The 23,047-nt window shown below is 42.3% G+C and overlaps 1 protein-coding gene across 3 annotated transcripts in view; it reads right to left on the reverse strand.

Annotated features, from left to right (window-relative positions):
• WDR48 (WD repeat domain 48) overlaps positions 1-23,047 on the reverse strand; it is a 54,387-nt gene that overhangs the window by 30,808 nt on the left and 532 nt on the right. For 2 of the 3 annotated variants that reach the window (XM_006890580.1, XM_006890581.1), the window contains exons 2-3: positions 2,736-2,876; positions 295-373 (exon numbers count right to left, since the gene is read on the reverse strand). In XM_006890580.1, the coding sequence (XP_006890642.1) occupies positions 295-373; positions 2,736-2,876 (220 nt within the window). The remainder of the gene's footprint in view (positions 1-294; positions 374-2,735; positions 2,877-23,047) is intronic. The other variant, XM_006890582.1, reaches the window with a different exon arrangement.

The raw sequence follows: 23,047 nt of genomic DNA on the forward strand, positions 1-23,047 counted from the left end.
TATTATGTTTCATTTGTTTGTGTATAAAGGATGCTCATCTAGATGATAACATAATTATGATAAAAAGAAAAGGGGGGAATATGGGAAGCCAATACGAAATATTTGTAATCAACTTAATGCTATTTAAATAAAAAAACAAAACAAACACAATACTTGAAAGCAAAAAAAAAGAAAAAAAGAGATATGCTCTTCCGTATGTATGCTATTCATATTTCAATTTTTAAAATGATACTTTAGGCAAAATATATCAACTTTAAAATGTCCAGAAACCCAATAATCCCAAGTAATACTCACATGTTTTTCCGTTACAGCAGAGCACGATATCGTTTACCCAGTCAGTATGGTGTTCCATGGACGCTATATATGGATCTTGCTGAAATGAAAAGAAAAAAACACCAGAGTAGGTAAGTTTATGATAGAGGATGAAACATGTTACTTATTAATATTAAACATGATAATGTTTTAACATGTCAATTATAAAAACATGTTGTAGAAACACACTAATTCTAAAAAGCCAGCTGGCACTGAGTCAATTACAGGGGATGACAAGCCTACGTGCACCAGTTAGAGCCACGCCCCACAAGGTAGCCAATGGGGGGGGGGGTAGTAAATGGCAGAGTCAGAGTCACGCCTCGCAAGGTAGCCAATGGCAGAGTCAGAGTCACGCCTTACAGTGTAGCCAATGGCAACATTAGAGCCACGCCCCCAGGAGGAGAGTTTTTATACCAGACTGTCAGGCCTTTCTTCTAAGACCCCTCTGGGTGAACTCAGTTTGATTAGCAGTAGAACTGAGTTAATGGTTTGCACTACAAATTACTTCCTCAATTAATGTAACCCATTGCTCTATGGTCTCAAAATTAAAAAGTGAGTTTAGGGTATAATGTCCCCAAACAGGTCATAGATGTCAAATGGGAGGCTTTCTTCAGCACAGTTTTATCACTGGCTGTGAATGGGAACGCTCTTTAAGGTCCACTGCAACAGGTTTCTCAGGTGAGTGCCTTTTGCTGTGCACTGTGGCTGGGAAGGAAACAAGCTGAGTGCTGGGCGCCGTGGGTGGCTTGGAAGGTTATGAGAAGATGGATAAGCAGCACTGGGTGGTGGCATAGTTCACAGTGTATCACACTAACAGGAAAGAAGGGGTTACTAAAAGGGACAGGGCTTAATGGAATCTGGGGGAGGCGGGGATTCGAGTCAATGATGGTAAAGGCCCACAGCAGAGCAGCAGACATGAGTCTAAAGGTCATCCTGAAAGAGTCTGGCCTGACTGAACACCTGCTTTTAGCATCCTCCCGCCACCGCTTTTAGTTTCTGAATTAGATGTCCCTCTTCTGAAAGCTACAGTCCTTCCTGAAGAAACAGCAGGCAAGGGCTGACCTGAATCCCTATTTCAGTTCAGTAACCTAAGCCTCCTTCTGTTTCTCTCTGTTGGCTTAATCACCAGGAGAAACTTTTAAAAAAACAGAGTATTTAGTTACTTTGTATGTCTAAGCCAGGAAAGGTCTAGGCAGGATGGGCAAGAGAACACCTCTTTACAAATCTGAAATGTTATCCAATGTTAGCAGAAAATGAAGACTAGAAAAACGTCATCTTGATGGGAGAGGAGAAGGCTTTCCAGATTCCTCCAAATTGATTGCTGAGTGGTTTCCTTAATTTGTCTGAAATTCTGTGAATTCCCAGAAAGGTGACACATACATCAAATCAAAGCTCTACAAAGCATTTCAAAGCCAAAAAGAAATAGCTTTCTTAATTTCTATGCTTTTGACATTGGGCCACCAGTTTCCATTAGCAAAGAATTTGAAGACTTCTGTCCAGCAACTATATAAAGTAGTTTCTTTTATTGGACTGAACAACACAATTGCAGGGCTGGCTAAAAATACAATAGACAATTTTAATGATTTGATTTTAAAGAAACACAAAGTCTCACACCAGAATTTTAGAGTAAGACTGAGTTCTGATCCTCTGTCATTTACCACCCATTTGACCACTGGCATCTCGGAACCTGTTTTCCATGACAGAAACGGACCTTGACAGCTTCACTGAAGAGTTATTATAAGAATTAAAGTCATATGGATATGAAATGCTAACAATGTCTATCATATAGTAAGGGCACACGAGATTCTCCAATTTCTTTCTGCATCTTCCTTTCTGTTCTATACAGCAGGTTGTTCTATACCGTAGAGTTGGAACCCACCCATAGTTGACCCTCCAGTGGGCTTTCAGAGGCAGTTACTCGCTTGGGAGGAGATTGTCCATCCTTCTCCCATGGAGCAACTGATGGCCTTGAACCGTGTGCCTTTGGGATTGCAGCGCAACTTCTTGCCACTAGGCCACCAGAGCTCCTATATACAACATAGGCATTCTACAAGATAGGCATTCAAATGAAATGCTACTTCAATTTGCCTGGATTTGAAATGATATCTTCATAGACATTTAAGTTGCATCACCTCCTAGAAAAAGCAAGCTATCACTAAATCTGAAGGAAAGGAGAGACTGTTTTCATATTTTCACAGTAACCTTTGTAATGAAGAAATAAAGTATTCATTCAAGATTAAGTATAACTGTAAAAGCATATTCAATGTTTGGTGGTTTTTAAGGTTTTTTGATGTGGTTTTTAAGTATTTTTAAAGTATCTCTGAAAAAGAGTTACCAAAAGGGTTTTGGAAGATATCAAAAGTCACTTATCCATGACTTACTCAGAGCATTAAGTCAAGACATACATGCACGTCCTGCCTCACCTTGTGCTGATTTACACTCCATATTCTTATGATGGAGTCTCGGCCGGCTGTGAACAGCCTATTAAGTGCTGGATCCAACTGCAGGGCGTTGACTCCATTCCGATTGTACTTCTCCACTTCATCTCGAATAACATACGAGACCTGAAGAACAGTCAACATTTGCGTGAGTTTTAACAAAACAGGAAAACAACTCAAATGTAGTTTACTTCTAACCAATCTGAAATTCAAAATCCTGTACCGACTAGAACGTGCTTTCCAAGACAAGTCCATTTTAAAACTTTTACTCTATAAAGACTGAAGGGCTGTGGAGAAAAGGTGGAGGATACGGAGAGCCTCAAAATGTGGTAGATTAGAGCAGCATGGATGAGGAAGCACCTTTCTGAGAAGGCCTGGATGAGAAAAGAAACACCGGGCACAACCACCTCCCGGTGAGAATGGCACAGGACCAGCAATGCTCCATTCTGTTACATGGAGTCACCATGAGTAGGAGCAACTCAATGGCAATGACCACCATGGCCATGGTCACGACCACGACCGTGAACATGACCAGCACCACTGTTAAGTCACTTTGATGCTGAACACATCTGCCTCCAGCCAAGATTCCACTCTTGCTTGTCTTGGATCCATTCTCTATACAGAAGCTGAAGTTATCTTTTGAAAATATCTAATGGTACGTGCCTAACCTCTGCTCAGAAACCTCCAGCTGCCTACTCTTAGACTCATCATTTTTCAGAATGACTTAGCTTGGCCCATAGGACTTTGTTCCCCTTTCCTGCCAGGCACCCGCTCCCTTGGCTCCGTGTTCCTTTGGGACTGCAGTGCAGATTCTTACCACTAGGCCAGCACAGCTCCCCGATACATCCACAAAAGGGTCTATCATTAAATTAAGTTCCAGAAAAATAATGATGTTCTAATACACACCAACAACAAGGATGAACCTTGGAAACACAGTTGTACTGCTAACGCAAAGGTCACGATGCCTGTTTGGCGGTTTAGATTCACCAGCAGCTCTGAGGAAGAAGGATGTGCTGTCTCCTCCCACACCAGTGACAGCCCTGAAACCCAATGAGTCAGTCCCAACCCAACAGCAACCGAGTCTCTTAGAGGTGGAAGCAGAAGCACAGAAGGTCACACAGTTTACCGTTCTATTTATAGGGAATATCCACAACAGAAAAATCCATACACAGTAATTAGATTAGTGGTTGAAAAGGGCTAGGGAAGAGGGGAATGCAAAGTGGCTGTTAATGGCTAGGACATTTCTTCCTTGGGGCATGAAAATGTTTTGAAATTAGGTGATCAATACAGTTTTGTGAAAATACTATGTATACTTTAAAAACATAAACTTTATGGCATATGAATTTTACCTTGGTGAAGCTATTTAAAACGAACAAAACCCTCCATAAAAGACAGCATAAGCTCAATTAAAAGGTAAACCTGTAACTGGGAAAATATTTATATACATTATATTTCTATTTAACATTGTACATTGTTGTTGTTATTGTGTAGTATTGGTTGGAACTGACTCATCGCTGACCCTCTGGTGGGCTTTCAGAGGCAGTTAATCACACGGGAGGGGGCTGTCCATCCTTCTCCCACGGAGCAGCTCCTGGCCTCAAACCGCGTTCTTTTGGGATTACAGCGCGGCTTCTTGCCACTAGGCCACCAGAGCTCCCTAATATTATATACTATTTACATAAATAATATTTCTATATAGAGTAGAAAAATGTCTACTATGACATCTTCCATAGTACTGCTGTCCCTGTACTGTGTCGGGCCCCTCCTCATTTCCATTGTTCCCATTTCCCTGCGCCTCCCGCCTCCGTCTCTGCATTTTAAAGTCAATGTTGCCGGTTGGACTTGCATAGCTGACTGCTCTCGGAACACACTCCTCACGGGCATTTCTGCTTATGTGATGGGCCACTCTAATACTTGCTGAAAGGAGATGTCTGAGAGGGGCTTCAGTTCCCGGGGTAGAAGGTGCTTTAGAGCGAAAGTCCTGGGGGCTTCCTCCAGTTTCTAACCGTTCTGCACGTCTCTGATCCATTAATGAATCTGAGTTCTGTTCTACATTCTCCCCTCACTCTAACCAAGACCTTCCACGGTTCTAACCATGGTTCTCCTGCCCACAGGGGGCGGAGCGGCAGCTGGGCACCATCTAGACCTGCGTCTCAGGTCAGAAGGCTGTGGCTCACGCAGGCCGCTGCACTAAGAACTTCCTTGAGTTTTCAGTCTCCACTCTCCTTTGCTCCTGATGGTAAATGACTAATAGTTGTATCTTAGAAGGCCACTGAAAGTTTACTCTTGGCAACACACAAAAAGAAAGGATCCTTACAAAATAAGACCAAAAAAGTAAAACTCTTCAACAAATAAAAGATGATGAATAGGAACATTTACATAAAAAGAATAAAAGAAATTGAAATGTATATGTCTTTTTAAATTCTACTTCCAGGAATTTTTCCTTTATAAAGAACCAGAGATGTATACTTGAAAAGTTCACAAGGATGTTTTCTTAACCTAGTCTTTTGGGTGCGTGAAACTTGAAAGTATCTGATAGCAGTCATAAAGACATTAACAAATGTAGGAGCAACGATTCTGAAAACTGCTACATAACTGGGGAGGGACTGGAGAGCACTAGGCTGAGTGAAGGAATTCATTTTCCTAAGGACAAATACTGCATAAGACCATTAGTGTGGAAAGAGGTAACTAGCAAAACGTGTATGAGGAGCCAAGGTAGGCAGGCTGGGAGCAGAGGGGTGGGCATGGGCAGGAGGGAAATCATAGGGTCATGTGATCTGGTGGGTGGAGGGAGGTGGTAAAGGAAATAAGAGCCAGTGGGGTTCCAGAAAGGTAGGGTAATGGTGGGCATAGTTCAACAGTGATTAGTTTTATAAAATATAATGAATAGGAATATGAAACAATGTGAATGAGGGACAGTGTGAAGCACAATATGAACTGTATAAGCAAACCAGTAGAAAAAGAACTTTAAAAAACTCCAAAACTTTGAGGACTAAGGTATACCTGATTTGAGCCATGTGCTATGTGAAAGTCATTATGGATGTTAAAGTTGGACAATAAGTAAGGAAAATGGAAAAGCTGATGTCTCTGACTTGTAATATTAGCCAAGAATATTGAATGCACCAATAGGCATCTGTTATCTGTTGTTCATAGCGTTGCTAGGAGTCATACTTGACTCGGTGGCATCTAACAACAACAAATGGTAGATGAGAACGCAGCTCGTTTACTTTTGTATCTTCTCCCTCCATTTCTCCAACAGGTTTAGGGCTATTTTTGGTTAAATGAATAGTCACGGTTTACATTACTGTGATGCTGAAATGGTGTCCCAAGTACGCCATCAATGCACACATTCCCATCTTCAGACAGCTTGGTGCTTTCTCTAGCCTTTTTAAGCAGTTTCTCTTTGGAACCTACTTCATATTTTATTTTTTTTTTACTTCATACTTTATTAAGTAAATATTTATGTTGTGCAACTTTGTGCCAATCACTGTTTGAATCTCAAATAAAAACTAAAATCGGAGTTTATTTAACTCACAGCAACCTAGAGGATAGAGAGCTCCCAAAGGGTTTCTATGGTTTTACGTTTTTACAGAAGCAAATGTCCCCTCTTCATTCTAAAGCATATTTGTTAAGTTTCAATTGCTGAGCCCCTAGGGGCTGAGCACTAAACCACTGCCCAAGCAGGGTTCCCTTATTTATTATTTTTATATAAAATTTTAATTTTTCGTGTTTTGCTTGCAAGTTATGGGAATAATGTCGCTGCATCACCAGTTGGCATCATTTATGGTCGGAATTACGACGGCATCTGATGATCTTCGAACCTCCATCATTCCTAATGAAAACATTCTTGGCAAATGCTTTCACTCTGCTCCGTCTTGCATTGGTCCAAGGATTTTCTCTCTAGTGGTGCATGCCCCGTCCGAACCTCTTAATCATACCATTCCCTTTTCTTTTGTCTATTTAACTTCAACTCTGTTGTTGTGCTACTATGGTATTTTCCCCAAAGAAGGCTGTCCCCTCAGATCCCTCCCTCTGCACTTTCCAACCTGGCTGGCTATGACCTTTCTTTTGCTGTTCTTCTGGGCTGGGGTTATTGGCTCCTGAATCCCAAATTCTTCTTTCTTTGTTCATGAGCCAATTTTGTTGACGTGCATCCCCAAGATCTTAAGGAGTGAGATGGTACCTCATTGTGGTTTTTCATTTGCACCTTTCTTATTGTCAGTGATTTGGAGCATTTCTTCATGTGTCTGTTTGCCATTCAAATATCTTCCTCTGTGAAAATTCTTGCCATGTCTTTTGACCATTTTGTAATTGGGTTATCAGTCTTTTTCTTGTGAAGACCCAGGAGTATTCTGTAAACTTTGTTATAAGTTTCTTCTCTGAGATGGTATTACCAAATGTTTGTTCCCAGTCTGTAGGTTTTCTTTATTATACCCTGTTGGAAAAAGTTTTTTTTGTGCATAGGGATTTAATCTTTAGAAGGTCCCATGACTGGAAGAGATCTATATTTGTTCCTATCCCAAAGAAAGGTGACCCAACAGAATGTGGAAACTACAGAACAATCTCACTGATTTCACATGCAAGCAAGATTTTACTGAAGATTATCCAAAAACGACTGGAACAGCACATCAACAGAGAACTACCAGAAGTCCAGGCTGGGTTTAGAAGGGGTCGTGGTACTAGAGATATTGTAGCTGATGTTAGATGGATCTTGGCTGAAAACAGGGAATACCAGAGGAATGTCTGTGTTTCATTGACTATGCAAAGGCATTTGACTGTGTAGATCATAACAAACTATGGCTGACTCTGAGAAGAATGGGAATCCCAGAACACTTGATCGTTCTAATGCGAAACTTATTCAGAACAGAGCAAGGGAACACTGCATGGTTCAAAATTGGGAAGGGCGTACGCCAGGGATGCATCCTATCTCCATACCTTTTCAACCTATATGCAGAACAGATTATCCGGGAGGCTGGGCTCTATGAGGAGAAATGTGGGGTCAAGATTGGTGGACGATTTATCAACAACCTGCGTTCTGCAGATGACACAACCCTGCTTGCTGAAACTGAAGAGGACCTGAAGTGCCTGCTGCAGAGTGTCAAGGACTGCAGCCTACAATATGGATTGAGGCTCAATGTCAAGAAGACAAAGATTCTCACCACTGGACCAATTGGCAGCATCAGGATGGATGGTGAAGAGATTGAGATTGTACACAGCTTTAGTTTGCTTGGCTCCACAGTCAACAGTCTTGGCACCAGCAGCCAGGAAATTAAAAGGCGCACTGCCATGGGAAAGTCTGCTGTTAGGGACCTCTCCAAAGTACTGAAGAGCAACGGTGTCTCTCTGGAGACTAAGGTGCGTCTGATACAGGCTTTGGTCTTCCCAATCACTTGTTATGCATCAGAGAGTTGGACAATGACCAAGGAGGATAGAAGGGGAATTGATGCCTTTGAGCTGTGGTGCTGGAGGAGAGTATTGAGAATACCATGGACTGCTAGGAAAACAAACAGATTTGTCCTGGAAAGGGTTAAACCGGGTGGCTCCTTGGAGGCAAGGATTCTGAGGCTCCGTCTAACATACTTTGGACATGTTGTGAGGAGAGACATGGTCCTTGGAGAGGGACATCATGCTTGGGAGGGTGGAGGGACAGCGCAGGAGAGGAAGGCTCTCTATGAGGTGGATTGATTCAGTGACTGGGATAATTGGGATGGGAGTGTCAGAGACGGTGTGATTGGCACAGGACAGAGCAGAGTTTAGGGCTGTTGTACATAGGGTCGCTATGAGTCACAGGCGACTCGACGGCACATAACAACAACAACAACAACAACAACATGTATCAATTTTACCCTCTTTAGATTGTGCATTTCTGGTTGTATTTGGCAGTCTTTTTGCCTGACTTTTTACTATTATTAATTATAATGAAAGCTTACAGACTTTGGATTTCCATTCATTGTTGCACTTCTTCCTGCCCAAGCTCCACCCTCCCCCACCCCCACGTATTTGGCAGTCTCTTTATACCTTGGACTAGCGCTTCTAAGCTTGATCCTAGTTTGTGTCTTATGAAAGTTACAGTTTTGGGCTTTACTCCCATGTCACTGATTCACCTTGAGTTGATTTTTGTGTATGCAAGTAATAGATGCTGGAGAGGATGTGGTGAGAAAGGAACTCCTGTACATTGTTGGTGGGATTATAAAATGGTGCAGCCATTCTATTCTGGAAGGCAGTCTGGCACTTCCTCAAAAAGCTGAACAAAGAAATTCTATATGACCCAGCTATTTCACTACTTGGAAGATACCCTGAGAATATGAGAACAGAGGCACAAACTGAGATTTGTAAACCAATGTTCATAGCAGCATTATTCACCATCGCAAGAATATGGAAACTGCACAAATGTCCAAACACAAATGAATGGATTGAGAAATTATGGTTTAATCGCACAATGAATACTATGCAGCACGCAGGAGCAATAACGTTGTAAATTATTACCTAACTTGGCAGGAAATGGAGAGCATTATGCTGAGTGAAATAACTCAGTCCCACAAGGATAGATATTGTATAAAACTGTTACTGTAGAATGAGTATATGGATCCAGGAGGGGTGAGAGAGGCTGGAAGCAGAGGGATGTGGATGCAGGAGAAGGAGGAGGATTAATCATTGGGTTGTACAAATTGTTGGGGGGGGGTTAGGGTAATGGAAAGAATTTGTTCAAATTTGTAAATTAGGAGAACAAAAAAAAACCTTAAGGAAATAACACAAGAAAAGGTGTGCAGGTCATAACTTAGCCTTGCACACTTGAGAAGGTCTGTCCTGTACCTTTACTTCTGACTTAACAGATAAAAGGAAACTCCGGGTGAGGGAGGATCCCTAGAAGTCAGATCTACTGAACAGAAAAGGGGTTTGGTTTTACTTGTAATAATGTTGTTGTGCACTGTCATGTCAGAATGGCTGAGCCGCCAGGCAGTTTTCAGAGGCAGTAAACGAATCCTTCTCCCAGGGAGCAGGCGGCAGATTTGCACTGTGTGTCTTTGCGATTACAATGTAGCTTCTGGGGAGCTCTGGTGGCCTAGTGGCAAGGACCTGCAACTACAATCCCAGAGGCGCACGGTTCGAATCCACCAGATGCTCTGCCAGGGAAAGAGGGACAGTTTCCTCCTGTCAGATCTGATTTGACGGTACACTCACACAAAAATAACAATGTAGCTTCTGACCCTTATCCCTCATGGTAGTTTCAACTGTTTCACATGCATGAGAAAGTTGGAAAGTGAAAAAAGAAAATGAACAAAAGTCATCTTAATTGGAAAAAGAACACAACAAAAAACACAACACAAAAAAACCCCCAACCAACCAAAATCCTCCCATAGTTTTTGAAGGTACTGCTCAAATTTACCGTACCAGCCATGCCAATAACAAATTCAATGTCATTCTCTTTCATTCAACTTTAACATCAACTCATTTTCTTTTTCTCCTGGCCCCTACTTCCCACCAGATTTTAGGATTGTCCCTTTTTTACTCAGTGTTATGAAATACGGTTTACCATCAATTTTGCTGTGCAATTGGAAAGTCTTTTAAATGACTGGAAAGTCCCTTTAATCTAAAAACTTCTGGTACTTCAGATCCAGGAAATTCTACTGTATCAATGCATTAATAATCATCTCGGGCATTTGGCTGGTGCTTCATTCAAATCTTTTGGAAAAAAGTCTAGGAATCTATTTCGAGAAAGTCATGGGCACAGAAAACCTTGCAGAGTGTCGTTGATATTTCAAAAATAGGGCATCATTGTTGAGTCAAAACCGACCCGAGGCAACAAGGAACAGTGAGTGGTGAGACTTCCTCAATCATCGTCATTTTTGGTTGGTGTTTTGTTTTTTTTTTTTAATAATGCTATTAACCTTTTTTACATTTTAACATGACAGAGGAAAAGAGCAAAACAACCTCGAAGAAGGAAATGGTACATATAGTGGCACATCCATTCTACATGCTTAGTATTAAATGAACACAGACTACACACACGGCCATGTTCCGACCCACATTACATGAAAAACTTGCTAAGGAAACAAAAATCTGGTCACAGAAACATAGAAGGAAAACAGGATTCAATTCTTTCAACAGATATTGACTGAACATAGATCTACCAGTTGCCAGACACAATTATTCTAAGTGCTGGGGATAAGTACTAAATACAGAAGTCTCAGGACTCCTGGAGATTACATTTTAATGGGACAAAGTATAATTAAAAGTGACAGCAAGTCAAGTGAAAATTTCCCCCAAGACACAGGTAAGTCTCTGCAGGTTGAGGAGGTGAGAACTCAAAGAAAGAGAAAAGTTGCAGATAAAGACACAGCAATGAGTGAGTGAAGAGGACCGTGGACAAGCTTCATTCACAAGAATCGAGAGCAGAAAAGTACAGGCTACTGAGAAGACTGTTAACAGACTGCCCTCTTACTGCTGTCCAGTCACAGATGACTCACCACTGGCCCTCCAGCGGATTCTCAGGAGGCTGGAGACTGCTCAGCTCTCTCTCAGAACTGTTGGTGCATGTGAACCCCCGGAGAGGTGCAGCTTCTGTGTCAGCAGCCCACCTCCCTACCTGTACTTGGACTACACCACCAGAGCTTCCTCAGACTGCCTTAAAAAAGACGGAAGACTATGTGCTCCGCCATGGGGTGGGAAGCCGAGGCTGCAGGAGCAGGGATACACTGTGCAAGACCCATTTAAAAGCACTCTGGCCAAAAAAAGGCAACAAACAAAAATTCAGACACACCCACAAACCAAAACAAACAACCCAACACAGAAAATTCCCCAAAATGTGTGTTGTCCACCTAGCAGCAAGAATCTAGTTAAGTTCCATATACTGGAAGACTTCACAACTGGCTCAGAGAGCACTGATTAATTTCTCCAGTCATCATGTGTGACCCAAAACAAAAGGACCAGGATGTGCCACTGAACATCTAATGATCTGTCTCTGGATTTCAGCCTTGATTAGCTCTCCAGCTATTGGCCACATGCCAGAGGGTTAAAAAAAGGAGGAGCACATACCTGTGAGATCATTTCATTTGAAGGTAACTGGTTGCTCTGGTTACAAATTATCACAATCTTAACAGTTTCAGACTGTTACAAATGATAATAAACTATTATATCAAACAGCACATTTACTATTCCAGCTCTCAGGAGTCTGGGTGAACCTTCTGTTGTGCACCTCACAGGTTAAAATCAACCAATCTGCTGTCCCTTCCAGGAGGTTCTGGGAAAGAATGTGCTTCTAACCTCACTGAGGCTTGGGGCTGACTCTGTTCCTTGCTGTCACAGCCCTGAGCTTCCTGTGTCCTTGCTGGGTGTCAGCTAGAGGTTCATCTTGGCTCCTGGATGCTCTTCTCCTGGTTTTCCACACGAACCTCTCCTACACCTGGGGTCACGGGTCATGTCACTTCCCTTTCTGCTGCATCTGACAGTCTCTAAGAGGCTGTGGTGGAGAAAGTTCCCTGTTCCTGTGATTAGACCAGGACCACTATAACTGCACATTCAATCCTTCTCTTAATATAGGAGGTCCCTGAGTGATGAAAGCTGAAGGTGAGCAACCCATCAGCAGTGCCATAAGGTAAGACCTGACAATCTGCTTCTGTAAAGAGTAGGGCAAACAAAACCTAGAGAGTAGTAGTTCTACTCTTCACACATGGGGTTTGCCATGAGTCAGTACTGAACCCACAGTAACGGACATCAAGCTTCATTTTATTTTCAAAATGTCTCATCATGAAACTGTAACATATCCACAGATTCACTGGGTTAGGGTACGGACATCGAGGGAGGTTTAAGAAGCTGGAAATGACCCAATGACAACTAGTTTCACTTCTCAGTTTTATTTATCCCGCCTACCACAGATAGTCATTTCCTTTTTATTTAAAAAAAGAAAGAAAATGAAAACAAATGTCAATATATTATGGCGTAAATTAAAAAGTCACTTTTAAAAAAATACACAACTTTATCTGCTTATTTTTCATACAAGGGAGACTATCTCGCACTACTGCAGCGGGGTATGAACTCTCACGCCCCACCTGGATGTTTATGCGACACCTCAATCCAGCATGTTCGGAGCAGAGCACCTGCCGGTCTCCTCCACGTGAGCTTTCCCATCTCGGTGCCGGCAATGCCAGTCTTCCCGCTGCTGAGACGCAGCATCTCAGCGTCATTCTTCCACGCCTCTTTTCTCATATCCTGTCAGCTCTATCTTGGAGATTCATTCAGAATTTAACCACTACTCACCACACTGGCTGGAGTCCCCACCAACACTATGTGGACTGTTAGGACAGCTGACCAGCTGATCTTCCTGCCTTTGCCTCGCCTTATAGTGTCTTCAATACAGCACCCAAACAGATCCTACTTAAACTCAGCACATCATGATGCTCCTCTGCTCAGAAACCACCAACTGCTTCACAGCTCTCAGAGCAAAGCCAAAGCCCTTACTGTGACCTTCAAGGTCCTACATTATCTGGCCAGCAGTTTCCTCTCCAATTTCACTCCCCCCTCACTCCCAGCCAGCCACAAAGTATCCTCATTGAACGGGTCAGGGCAGCTGCTGTCCTCACTGGCATGCACTTCCCACAAATGGCTACCTCACGCCCTCATTTCCTTCAGATCCTGACTGAGAAGCATCTTTTCAGCAAGGCCTTTGGGGGCTACCTGAACTAAAACCTCACTTTCCTTCTCTTTCACTGCTTGTCACTATAGAACCATTTCTAACCTTTATGGACACCATTTCCCAAAACCTTTACTATGAAAAATTTCAGGGATAACTTTCAATGGTTGAAAAAATTTTATAGTGCATATTCATGTGTGCAAGTAGCCCTGGTGGCACAGTGCATAATGTGCTGGGCTGCTAACTGGACGCTGGGCAATTCGAACCCATCAGCTGCTCTTTGGGAGAGCGATGGACAATCAGCCTCCAAAAAAGACTTAAACCCCAGAAACCCAATGGGAGGCTGCTAGGAGTCGAGACTGAGTTGACAGCGGTAGATTTTTAAAATAAATTTTTTAACCAGAAAAAAAAAAAAATTAAAAATTTTAATCCATATGCATACAACCGACACTTAAAACCAACACCCTGATGACAACAGTCCAGAATTAGAGGCACAGAACAAAGTGGACTGAGGGGGTGAGGAGAAACTGCAATAATGAAAGAATCTTTTTAAAGCGAAAGGGTGAACTGGGAGGGACAGAGAGAAAAATGTGCAACAATGAATGAATGTAAATCTAACTTTTCTGCAAGCTTTTGTTAAAATATCAATTAAAAAATCACAGAAAAATCCCACCCAAAAAAACCCCAAACCCAACCCAACACCCTGCATCTTCGTTTTATTATGTATCAATCCATCTTCTCCACCAACTAATTTTATTTCTTGTTGCCTTTCAAATAAAGGTGTACAACATCGGTAATGACATCCATCCAAAAAATCTAAAAACCACAGAGCTGATCTCAATTAACAGCAACCCAGTTAAGAGAAAAGAACTGCCCCAAAGACTTCTTTTTAAGGCTGTAATCTTTATGGAAGCAGACAGTGACATTCTTCTCACTCAGGTAGTTGGTGGGTTTGAATTACCAATCTTGCGGTGAAAAGCCAACTGCTTTAATCATTGAGACACCAGCCCCTCTAGCATCAAGGATACTTCCCTCTGACTAAACAGCATGTTTGTTATTAACGAGTTCAGTTTCTGTTTGTGGTTTTCCTTTTTCTACATATAATTTACCTACAATAGATAACTCTTGGCCGGGTTCAGATCTGTTGTTCACCGGCTCACTCTGAGTTGCAAGTGACTCAATGGCATCTAACAACAGCAAAGTTTAACCTAGGACCTCTGGTGGTGCAATCCGTAGTGCCCTGTTGAGCAAAGGGCTGCGAGTCTCTGGCTGTGTGAATCCACAATCAGCTCCACACTAGACCAGACAGATCACTCGTGTGGATTTACAGCCCTAGGAACAAAATCAATGAGTAGAACCACCTCAACAGGAGTTAACGTAATGATCAAAGTTTCCCACAGACAGCCCTGATAAATGAATGCGTCTGCCAGATCTAAACCAGTGTACAGACGTACAGAACGTCACCACCAGCACCAGCATCACCACCAACACCGTTCCTCTAAGGTCCCTTGTTCTCAGCTCTGTTTATACATCCCACTTCCAACAATCACTAATCTGATTTCTTTCATCAACTCAGTTTTGCATATTCTGAAACACCATACACATAGAAACAGAGAATGCTAGCAGACACAAATGGATAAGTCTACATACAGCCATCAGGTTAACTGCACTCATCTGGGAATAAAAAACTCAAGTTTTAAATACTGGTATTTCCCAAATCTAGACTTTCCTGTCTAATCTAGTGGTCCACAACTTTCTGTCTATATTAAATTTCTATTTCAAAAGTTCTGCTTTTTTTTTTTTTTATCCTCTTTAAAAAAAAAAAGTATCAATGGGACTGTCCTTGGGGTTAGGGAGACACTGAGTAAGATGGGTTCAATAATGTATACTGCACTGAAGCAGAGGAGGGAGAGAACCGTCTAAAAGAGAGATGTAACTGGGTATTTCTGTCATCACAGGAGACTAGAGTGAGGGCCGCATGGTGGAGGGGACCTGGGGGAGGGTTTGTAAAACAATGAAAGAATCTTTTCTTTTACTTTTCCATAATTTTTGGACTCATGTACTTATAACTTGTTAGTCAAATTTGTGTCTTCTAGGTTGCAACACCCCCATGATACATCTTGAAGGATATGTACATGTACAGCCAAGCACAATCAATAAGAGTGCATCTGAATTCCAAAATCAATCTCCATAATAGTCTATGTGTTTCCTACTGCCAAAGGGGCCCTTTAGAGTAGTGAGAGAAGATCTTCACCCTGAAACCCACAGCGTCCCTTTTCAGCAGGAAGTAGCTAAGAGAATACGCCGTCCCCTTTTCCTTATGACTCAGGGTGAAGTCTCTCTCAGGGAGGAGTGATAGGGAATGGCAAAGGATACACTGACAAAGAAGATTAATCAGAACTGGCTTTGACAAGCACTGTGGCATTTGGACAAGAACAAACTGGGAGGAGGGTAGAGAGAATAGTGCAACAATGAATGAGTGGAAGCCCAAAATCTCTGTAAATGTTTATGAAAATTAATAAAATATAATTATAGGGAAAAAAAAAAGTATCTTGAAAAGTAGCCCTGTCTCTAAGGAGTCCAGTGGCTTCACTTCCTCCAAGACAGACTTGTTTGTTCTTTTGGCAAGGATTAGGAAACGTCATCTCACATGCCCTGGGCATAATGGCAGGAAGGGTCAGTCCCTGGAAAAAGATCTCATGCTGGGAAAGGTGGGTGGTCAGAGAAGAGGATGAGCCCCAACACCACAGCCTGACACAGCGACAGGCCCGAGCATCTCCGAGATGGTGAGGCTGGTGCAGCCCAGGGCGGGGTGCAGCTGTGCTCTTCACGGGTCGCTATGAGCTGTAGTTGACGGGGCTGTGCCTAACAATGACAGAAACAAAAAACAGACTTAACAAAGAAAAAGAGATCATCTTCAAAACAACTGCTCTTACACCAAGAGTCTGCCAAAACCAAAACCAAAACGGCCCATGGCAAACCCAGCCCAAAACTGGCTTCTGTGAAGTTACATCACAAAACAGTCACAACTATGAAGAAATTATTCAGTATTATCTAGAGTTGCCTTCAAACTCTAATGGCAAAGTAGTTACAACACATGGGCCATCTGGTCTGCAAAGCCTAAAATATTCACTCTCTGATCCTTTACAGAAAAGTCTGCTGACCCTAACAGATGTCACTCATTACATAATGTTTTAATTGCCCATCTTACATAAAAGCAATTCACTTTTATATGGCTCATTTACAAGTTTCTTCTCAAGAAGCCATGATTGACATCCTTCTACTGCCTATAATCCCCCCTCAGAACAAGGAATCAGCATGAGAGCTAAGTTACACATGGAGCTCCGAATATGCCTGGGATGACAGACTACTTGGCAGAGACAGACTATATGTAGTAGCAGAGTAAACATTTCTGAGCTGCTTCTTCATTCCTCACTTCTGCTTTGAACATTACCCTCCAGGCACAAAAAAGAGTAAGAGAAACCACTGCAGTGGCTACTTTCTTAAGTAGCCTTTTGTTACCTTGGATGATGTGTTGTTGTGGTTAGGTGCTGTCAAGAGGAATACAAATCCTAGTGACCCTATGAACAACAGATTGGAACTCTGTCCATCCTGTATCATCCTCATCATCACTGCGTCAATCCACCTGGTTGAGGATCTTCCTTTCTTCCGCCAACCCTTCTCTTTACCAAGCACGATGTCCCCCCATCCAAGGAATGTCTCCTAGCAACATGCTCAAAGTATGTGAGATGAAACTTCGTCATCCTTGCCTCCAAAGAGCACTCTGGCCACACTTTTCACAAGGTGAATCTGTTTGTTCTTTTGGAAGTCCATAGGGTTTTCAGTGTGTCCATCTTTAGCACTCAAAGGCATCAATTCTTTTTCTGTCATCCTTACACACTGTCCAGTTCTCAGATACATAGCAAGTGACAGAAAAGACCATAGACTGAATCAGGCATTCCCCAGTCTTCAAACTGACATTGCTGCTCCTCAGTAATTAGGAGAGATCCCTGACAGCAGACTTGCCTAATGCAATTACGTCTCCTGATTGACTGCTGGTACCAAGGGTGTTGATTTTGGATCAGGATAAAATGGTTGAAAATGTCGATCTTTTCACATCCGTCATGATCAGTCCAGCGGTGATGATTTTTGTCTCTTTGATTCTGAGATGTAACACACACCAAGGGTTGCAATCTTTGATATTCTACAGCAAGTATTTCAAGTCTTTCTCACTTTCAGCAAGCAAGGTTGTGTTATCTGTTTAATGCACGTTGCTAAGGACTCTTCCTCCAGTCCTGATGCTACATTATTCTTCATATGCTCCAGCTTGTCAAACGATGTGCTCAGAGTAGAAGACTGAATAGATACAGAGAAAGGATACAGCCCTGACACACAGCTTCTCTGATTTTAAATCAGGCAGTGTTCTCTTGCTCTGTTCACATAACAAATTCTTGATTTAGGTAAAGGTTTCATTATGAACATAATGAAGTGTTTTGGGATTCCCATTCTTAATGTTACCCTAATTTGTTATGACCCACAGAGTCAAATGCCTCTGCAGAGTCAAGAAAACACAAACATTCTTCCAGTATTCTCTACTTTCAGCGAGGATCCATCTGATATAAGTAATGCTATCCCCAGTGCCACAGCCTCTTCTAAACCCAGCTTGAAACTGTAGCAGTTCTGTCAGTATACTGTCCTAGTTGTTTCTGGGTAATCTTAAATGTATTCTGCTTGCAAATAACATTAATGGTATTATTTGATAATTTCACATTGTGTTGGATTGCCTTTCTTTAGAATGGAAACAAATAGGAACCTCTTCCAGTCAACTGGCCAACTAGCTGTCCTTCAAATTTCCTGGCATAGACTGATGAGCACATCCAAGGCTACATCTGTTAGTTGAAGCATGCAAATTCATATTCCATTGATTCCTGGACCTTATTTTTTGCCAGTGTACCTTGAACTTCTTCCTTCATCACCACTGGCTCTTGTTTGCATGGTACTTTCAGAAATTTAGTGTTACCAATTCTTTTTGGTACAGTGATACTGTATATTCCTTCTATCTTCTTTTTAAAAAACAAACAAAACATGGAACCCGTCATGAATTTGTGTGTCATCCTTGCACAAGGGCCAAGCTAATTTTGTCTGTATAGTTCCAATTTTTAGCATATGTGCTGCTGAAGTGAGCACTCTTCTATCTTCTTCTGATGCCTTCTGGATCATACAAGATTTTGCCCATCACCTTTCTCAGTACTGCAATTCCAGATTTGAATTTACTTTTCAGTTCCTTCAACTTTAGAGACGTTCAACGAGTTCTTCCCTTTTTTATTCTCCAAATCTAGTTTGTATTATTTCATTACAATACTTTGCTTTGTCTTCTCAAGCTGTCCTTTGAAATCTTCTGTCCAATCTCTTTTATTCTGGCATTTCTCCCCTTTGTTTTGTGGAGGGTGGAAATGAGGTCAGGCATAGGTTCCCTATTTGACACTATCAAGAGGGGAGGCCTGGAGTTGGCGGGGGTGGGGGGGGATAGGGGATAAGGCAAAATGTAGTAGCTCAGCGGTCAAACTGACTTTACATCTCTTCTAGGGTTGAGTCAGAGTGAGGTTGCTTGATCACGGCTTGGCAGGAAACTAGCACTACCTGCTGAGTTTTCATGTATATGAGTCAGGATCTGTCATTTATTATACCACTATGATTAACTTGGATTTACTGTTATTTCCAACACAGACAATCCTCCTATGTTTGGTTTTTTTTGGGGGGTGGGGGTGGGGGCGTGGTTTTTTTTGTTCCCCCCATCCTCCTGTTTTGGAATGCCAAGTATTCAGATCCTTGAGTCATTACTGATTCAAAGAGTATGTTGTTCCTAATATAAGACCAAGACTTTCGTCTAACTTCTCCCCAAGATTCTGAAACTGATGAGAGAAGTCAGACTTCTCACCAAGAATTCTGAAACAGGTGAGAGATGAAGTCATGACAGAAGGAAAGACGGGAGTGACAGAAAGCAATCAGTACACTGAGGTGCCAGAATTGTAACATCATGGGATCACCAAGAACAAAAAGACATGCACAGTTAGCAAGAAAAGAAGATGTCTCATTCAGCTGAATTTACATACTTGATTGATGTTTCTCAGTCACAAATCCATCACCCTCATCCTCACCCCCAGTAACTACTCAGAAGTTAGAGACGTGGAGATACCGTAACCACTGCACTGTGTCTATTCCGATTCACGATAACCTTCCATCTGTTTCCAACACTTTAAATCTTTAGGAGAGAAGACCGCTCAATGTTCTTCCTCTGAGCCCTTGGTGGATATAAACCTCTGACCTGCTGGTTAGCAGCCTCTCACCTAAAATGCCATCAAGTCTCCTTAGAGATTACCATATAATCCAGCAATCCTACTACAAGGTATATATCCTACAGAAGTAAGAGCTGTGGCATGAGTATATGAATATTCAGCTCACCATAACATTATTCACAAGAGCAGAAAGATGGAAACAACTTTAGTTCCATCAACAGATAAAGAGATAGAGACACACATAATGGAACACTGTACACTCTAAACTGCAGTGTGCACGTGCACGTGCACACACCCCCCCCACACCCACCCATCCCTGCATCACTGCACTATTTAAAGAATGAGGAGGGATCTGAGAAACATCTCACAACATAGATGGACTTGAAGGGTATTTCGCTGACTGAAATTAGCCAAGCACAAACCACTATTATAAAAAGTCAAGAAAAGGGTTAGGCAGAGAAACATTCTTTGATAGTTACCAGGGAAGGGGGGTGGGGGAAACTCAGTCACTAATCGTATACAAATCCCCAAATTCTGTGCCATCAAGTCAATTCCAGCCCACAGTGACCCTTCAGCAGGCTTTTGAGGCTGGAAACTTATGGGGAGGAGAAAGGTTATCTTTCTCCTGCGGGGCACCTAGTGGATCCGGACTGCTAACGTTTCCAGTATCCGGTAATACACTACTCCACTAGGGCTCCTGGACAGCAAACACGGGTTAACTTGGTGAAAGGAAAGACATACACAGCAGACTACTGGGAGACATGCAAGAAGAGAGTAACTCTAAATACTATTACATACAATCCTGTAATAACAAACAGTAATTTATGAATGGATACATAGGTAGTTATGTAAACTAAACAGGTATGGGCTGGCATACCTGAGTAAGCCATGAGCATATTCTATCTTCATCTTTGAAAAGTGTGTGTGTGTAATATATAATTTCCACATCTATAAAAATGCATATGTAATCATGACTTTAATGAGTAAGCAGTACGTTCAAAGCCTTCTCCACCGATAATCTGATTTAGCAATTAGCCAAAATCTCAGAGTTTACCATTTGCAAGAGTTCACAGCTAATGCCCCAAGACATACACAGGCAAAGGCAAAATATCTTCACCCCCTCCCTCCATTGCTACCACTAAAGCACCATATACTGACCCACTTAAGTAGCTGAAAAGAGCTCTGGGGGCCTCGCTCACGCAAGTCACACTGTTAACCAAACACCATGCCTCTCACGTGACTCCAATCCACCAGCAGCTCCAGGGAGAAAGATGAGCAACGTTCATGCAATTTAGTCTTGGAAACCCACTGGAGGGTCAGCTCTGAATTAAATTTGACGGGATGGCACTGAATTTGAAGGTTATTTACACATAAAGGAGCTCTAGGAGTGCACGCCACTAACTAAAAAGCCGTGTTATCTCTGGTTGTTCAAATCCACTGACAGCTCTGAGGGAGAAAGATGGGCAATCTCCTCCTGTTAAGATTTACAGCCTCAGGAACCTGACAGAAGGCTGCTATAAATTGGAATCGACTCTCTAATAGTAAGGTTTTGGTTCTGAAAGTATACACATAAGGAGACCGGATGGCACCTTGGTCACTAGAGTGTTTAGCTGCTAACCAAAAGGTTGGTGGTTCGAACACATCTGCTGCTCCACAGGCAAAAGATGTGACAATCTGCTTCTGAAAACATTTACAGCCCTTAAAACCCGAGACAGTGCTGCTACCCTGCCCTACAAGCCTTCGACAGCAACAGGCTTGGGATATTTGGAGGGAAGTAACCATATATACTTTTTAAAAAACTAAAACCTTCATTTCTAACAGCAATCATGCTGGGAAACATTTAAAAACAAAAAAAGACACAACTTTTAAAGATATCCATTGCCTGCTATGCACATGAAAGTTGGACAACGATTAAAGATGACAGAAGAATCATCTATGCCTTGCAGGTGTGACACTGAAGAAGAGTTCCGAATACCCCATGGACTGCTTAAGGAACAGGTCTATCCTAGAGAAAGTGAAACCAGGGTACTCCCTGAGGACAAAGATAGTGCTCACATACTTTGAGCATATGATGTTAAATTCTCAAGCCCGAAGTACATACAGTTCTGTACTGCCACCTGCAATATTTAGAACTATCATGTCTCTAAATATTGGTTTACATTTGGATTAAGAGTTTCTCACTCACAATATAGTTTTATCTCTCACATCCTGGTTTACATACTCTTTACTTCTAAAAGCAAAAAAGGTAAAAGGCTTGATCTCTGCACACGTAGGGAGTCCGCTATGATTTTGTCTAGTGTAACACTAGCTAGCAGCTCAAGTGGTGAAGGTTCTCTACTCACGTGGCCTAAATATTTAATAAAGGAGCTCTGGTGGCCTAGTCTGCAGGAAGGTGCACTGTTAACCTGAAAGCCACATCACTAAGGCAGTTCAAATCCACTGGTAGCTTGGTGGGAGAAAGATGGATCAACTTCCCACGCCATTTACAGATTCTAAAGCCCCACAAGAGGGTTCGGTCAGCTATGAGTCAGTCCCACAGCCACCATGAACTGACAAAGAATTAGCCTGATTCCTTTGGGAAAAATTCTCGAGTCAGTGATATTACTTCATTCAGGTAATCCAGTTACAGCAGAATAAAGTTGCAACTGTGGGTTACATGTTCGTTGGGAAGGAAATAACGTTGCCACCTTGGATTCAGATGTTACTCAAATTCAGTCACTGACACACTTAAAAGTTAACGAACAAAGTCATTGCTGGTTATTTCTTATTAATTTCACTCAAGTCCATAAACGTCCAGCGAGTTCGCTGAGCACCGGACTGATCAAAAAACCAAAAAGGTGAACTGCTCCTGAAGACTACAACCTTTCCTGGGGCTTATCTCACTGCACGAAGCAAGCTTACTATTAAACGCTCACTGATGGGAACCTGCAGGAACTTTTCTTGCTACAACAAGAAAAGTCTGGGTCTTACTTAACCCTACCGTTTTTGCCCCCCTCCAAACCTCTGCATACTCCTAGGTCCAAATTAAAGGGTCAATGAATGGCCAATGACTTCATGCTACATGTAGCCACTACTACATCAGATAAATCTGCATCAATGAAAAATAGACAGCAAGAAGTCTGAACTGGACCACCAATCCAAGTGAATTCACAAAGGCATCCAGCATAAGGGAAGGATAAGTCTTTGCCCTTGGATGATGAAGTAGAAGAGAGGAGAGACTCAGGGATACACGCTCAGGAGGAAGACACGGTGGAGATGAAATAGAAATTGCGGAATAGTTAAGGCGATCGGTTTCCCCCATCCACACCTGCACGGTGGGCAGCGCGGATCCTGCAGACAAGGAGGCGGAGGTCCCCACGTGGGGTCCTCCG

This window comes from Elephantulus edwardii, unplaced genomic scaffold (genome assembly GCF_000299155.1).
Source record: "Elephantulus edwardii isolate Elephantulus edwardi_28Jun2011 unplaced genomic scaffold, EleEdw1.0 scaffold00091, whole genome shotgun sequence".
Classification (NCBI taxonomy): Eukaryota; Metazoa; Chordata; class Mammalia; order Macroscelidea; family Macroscelididae; genus Elephantulus; species Elephantulus edwardii.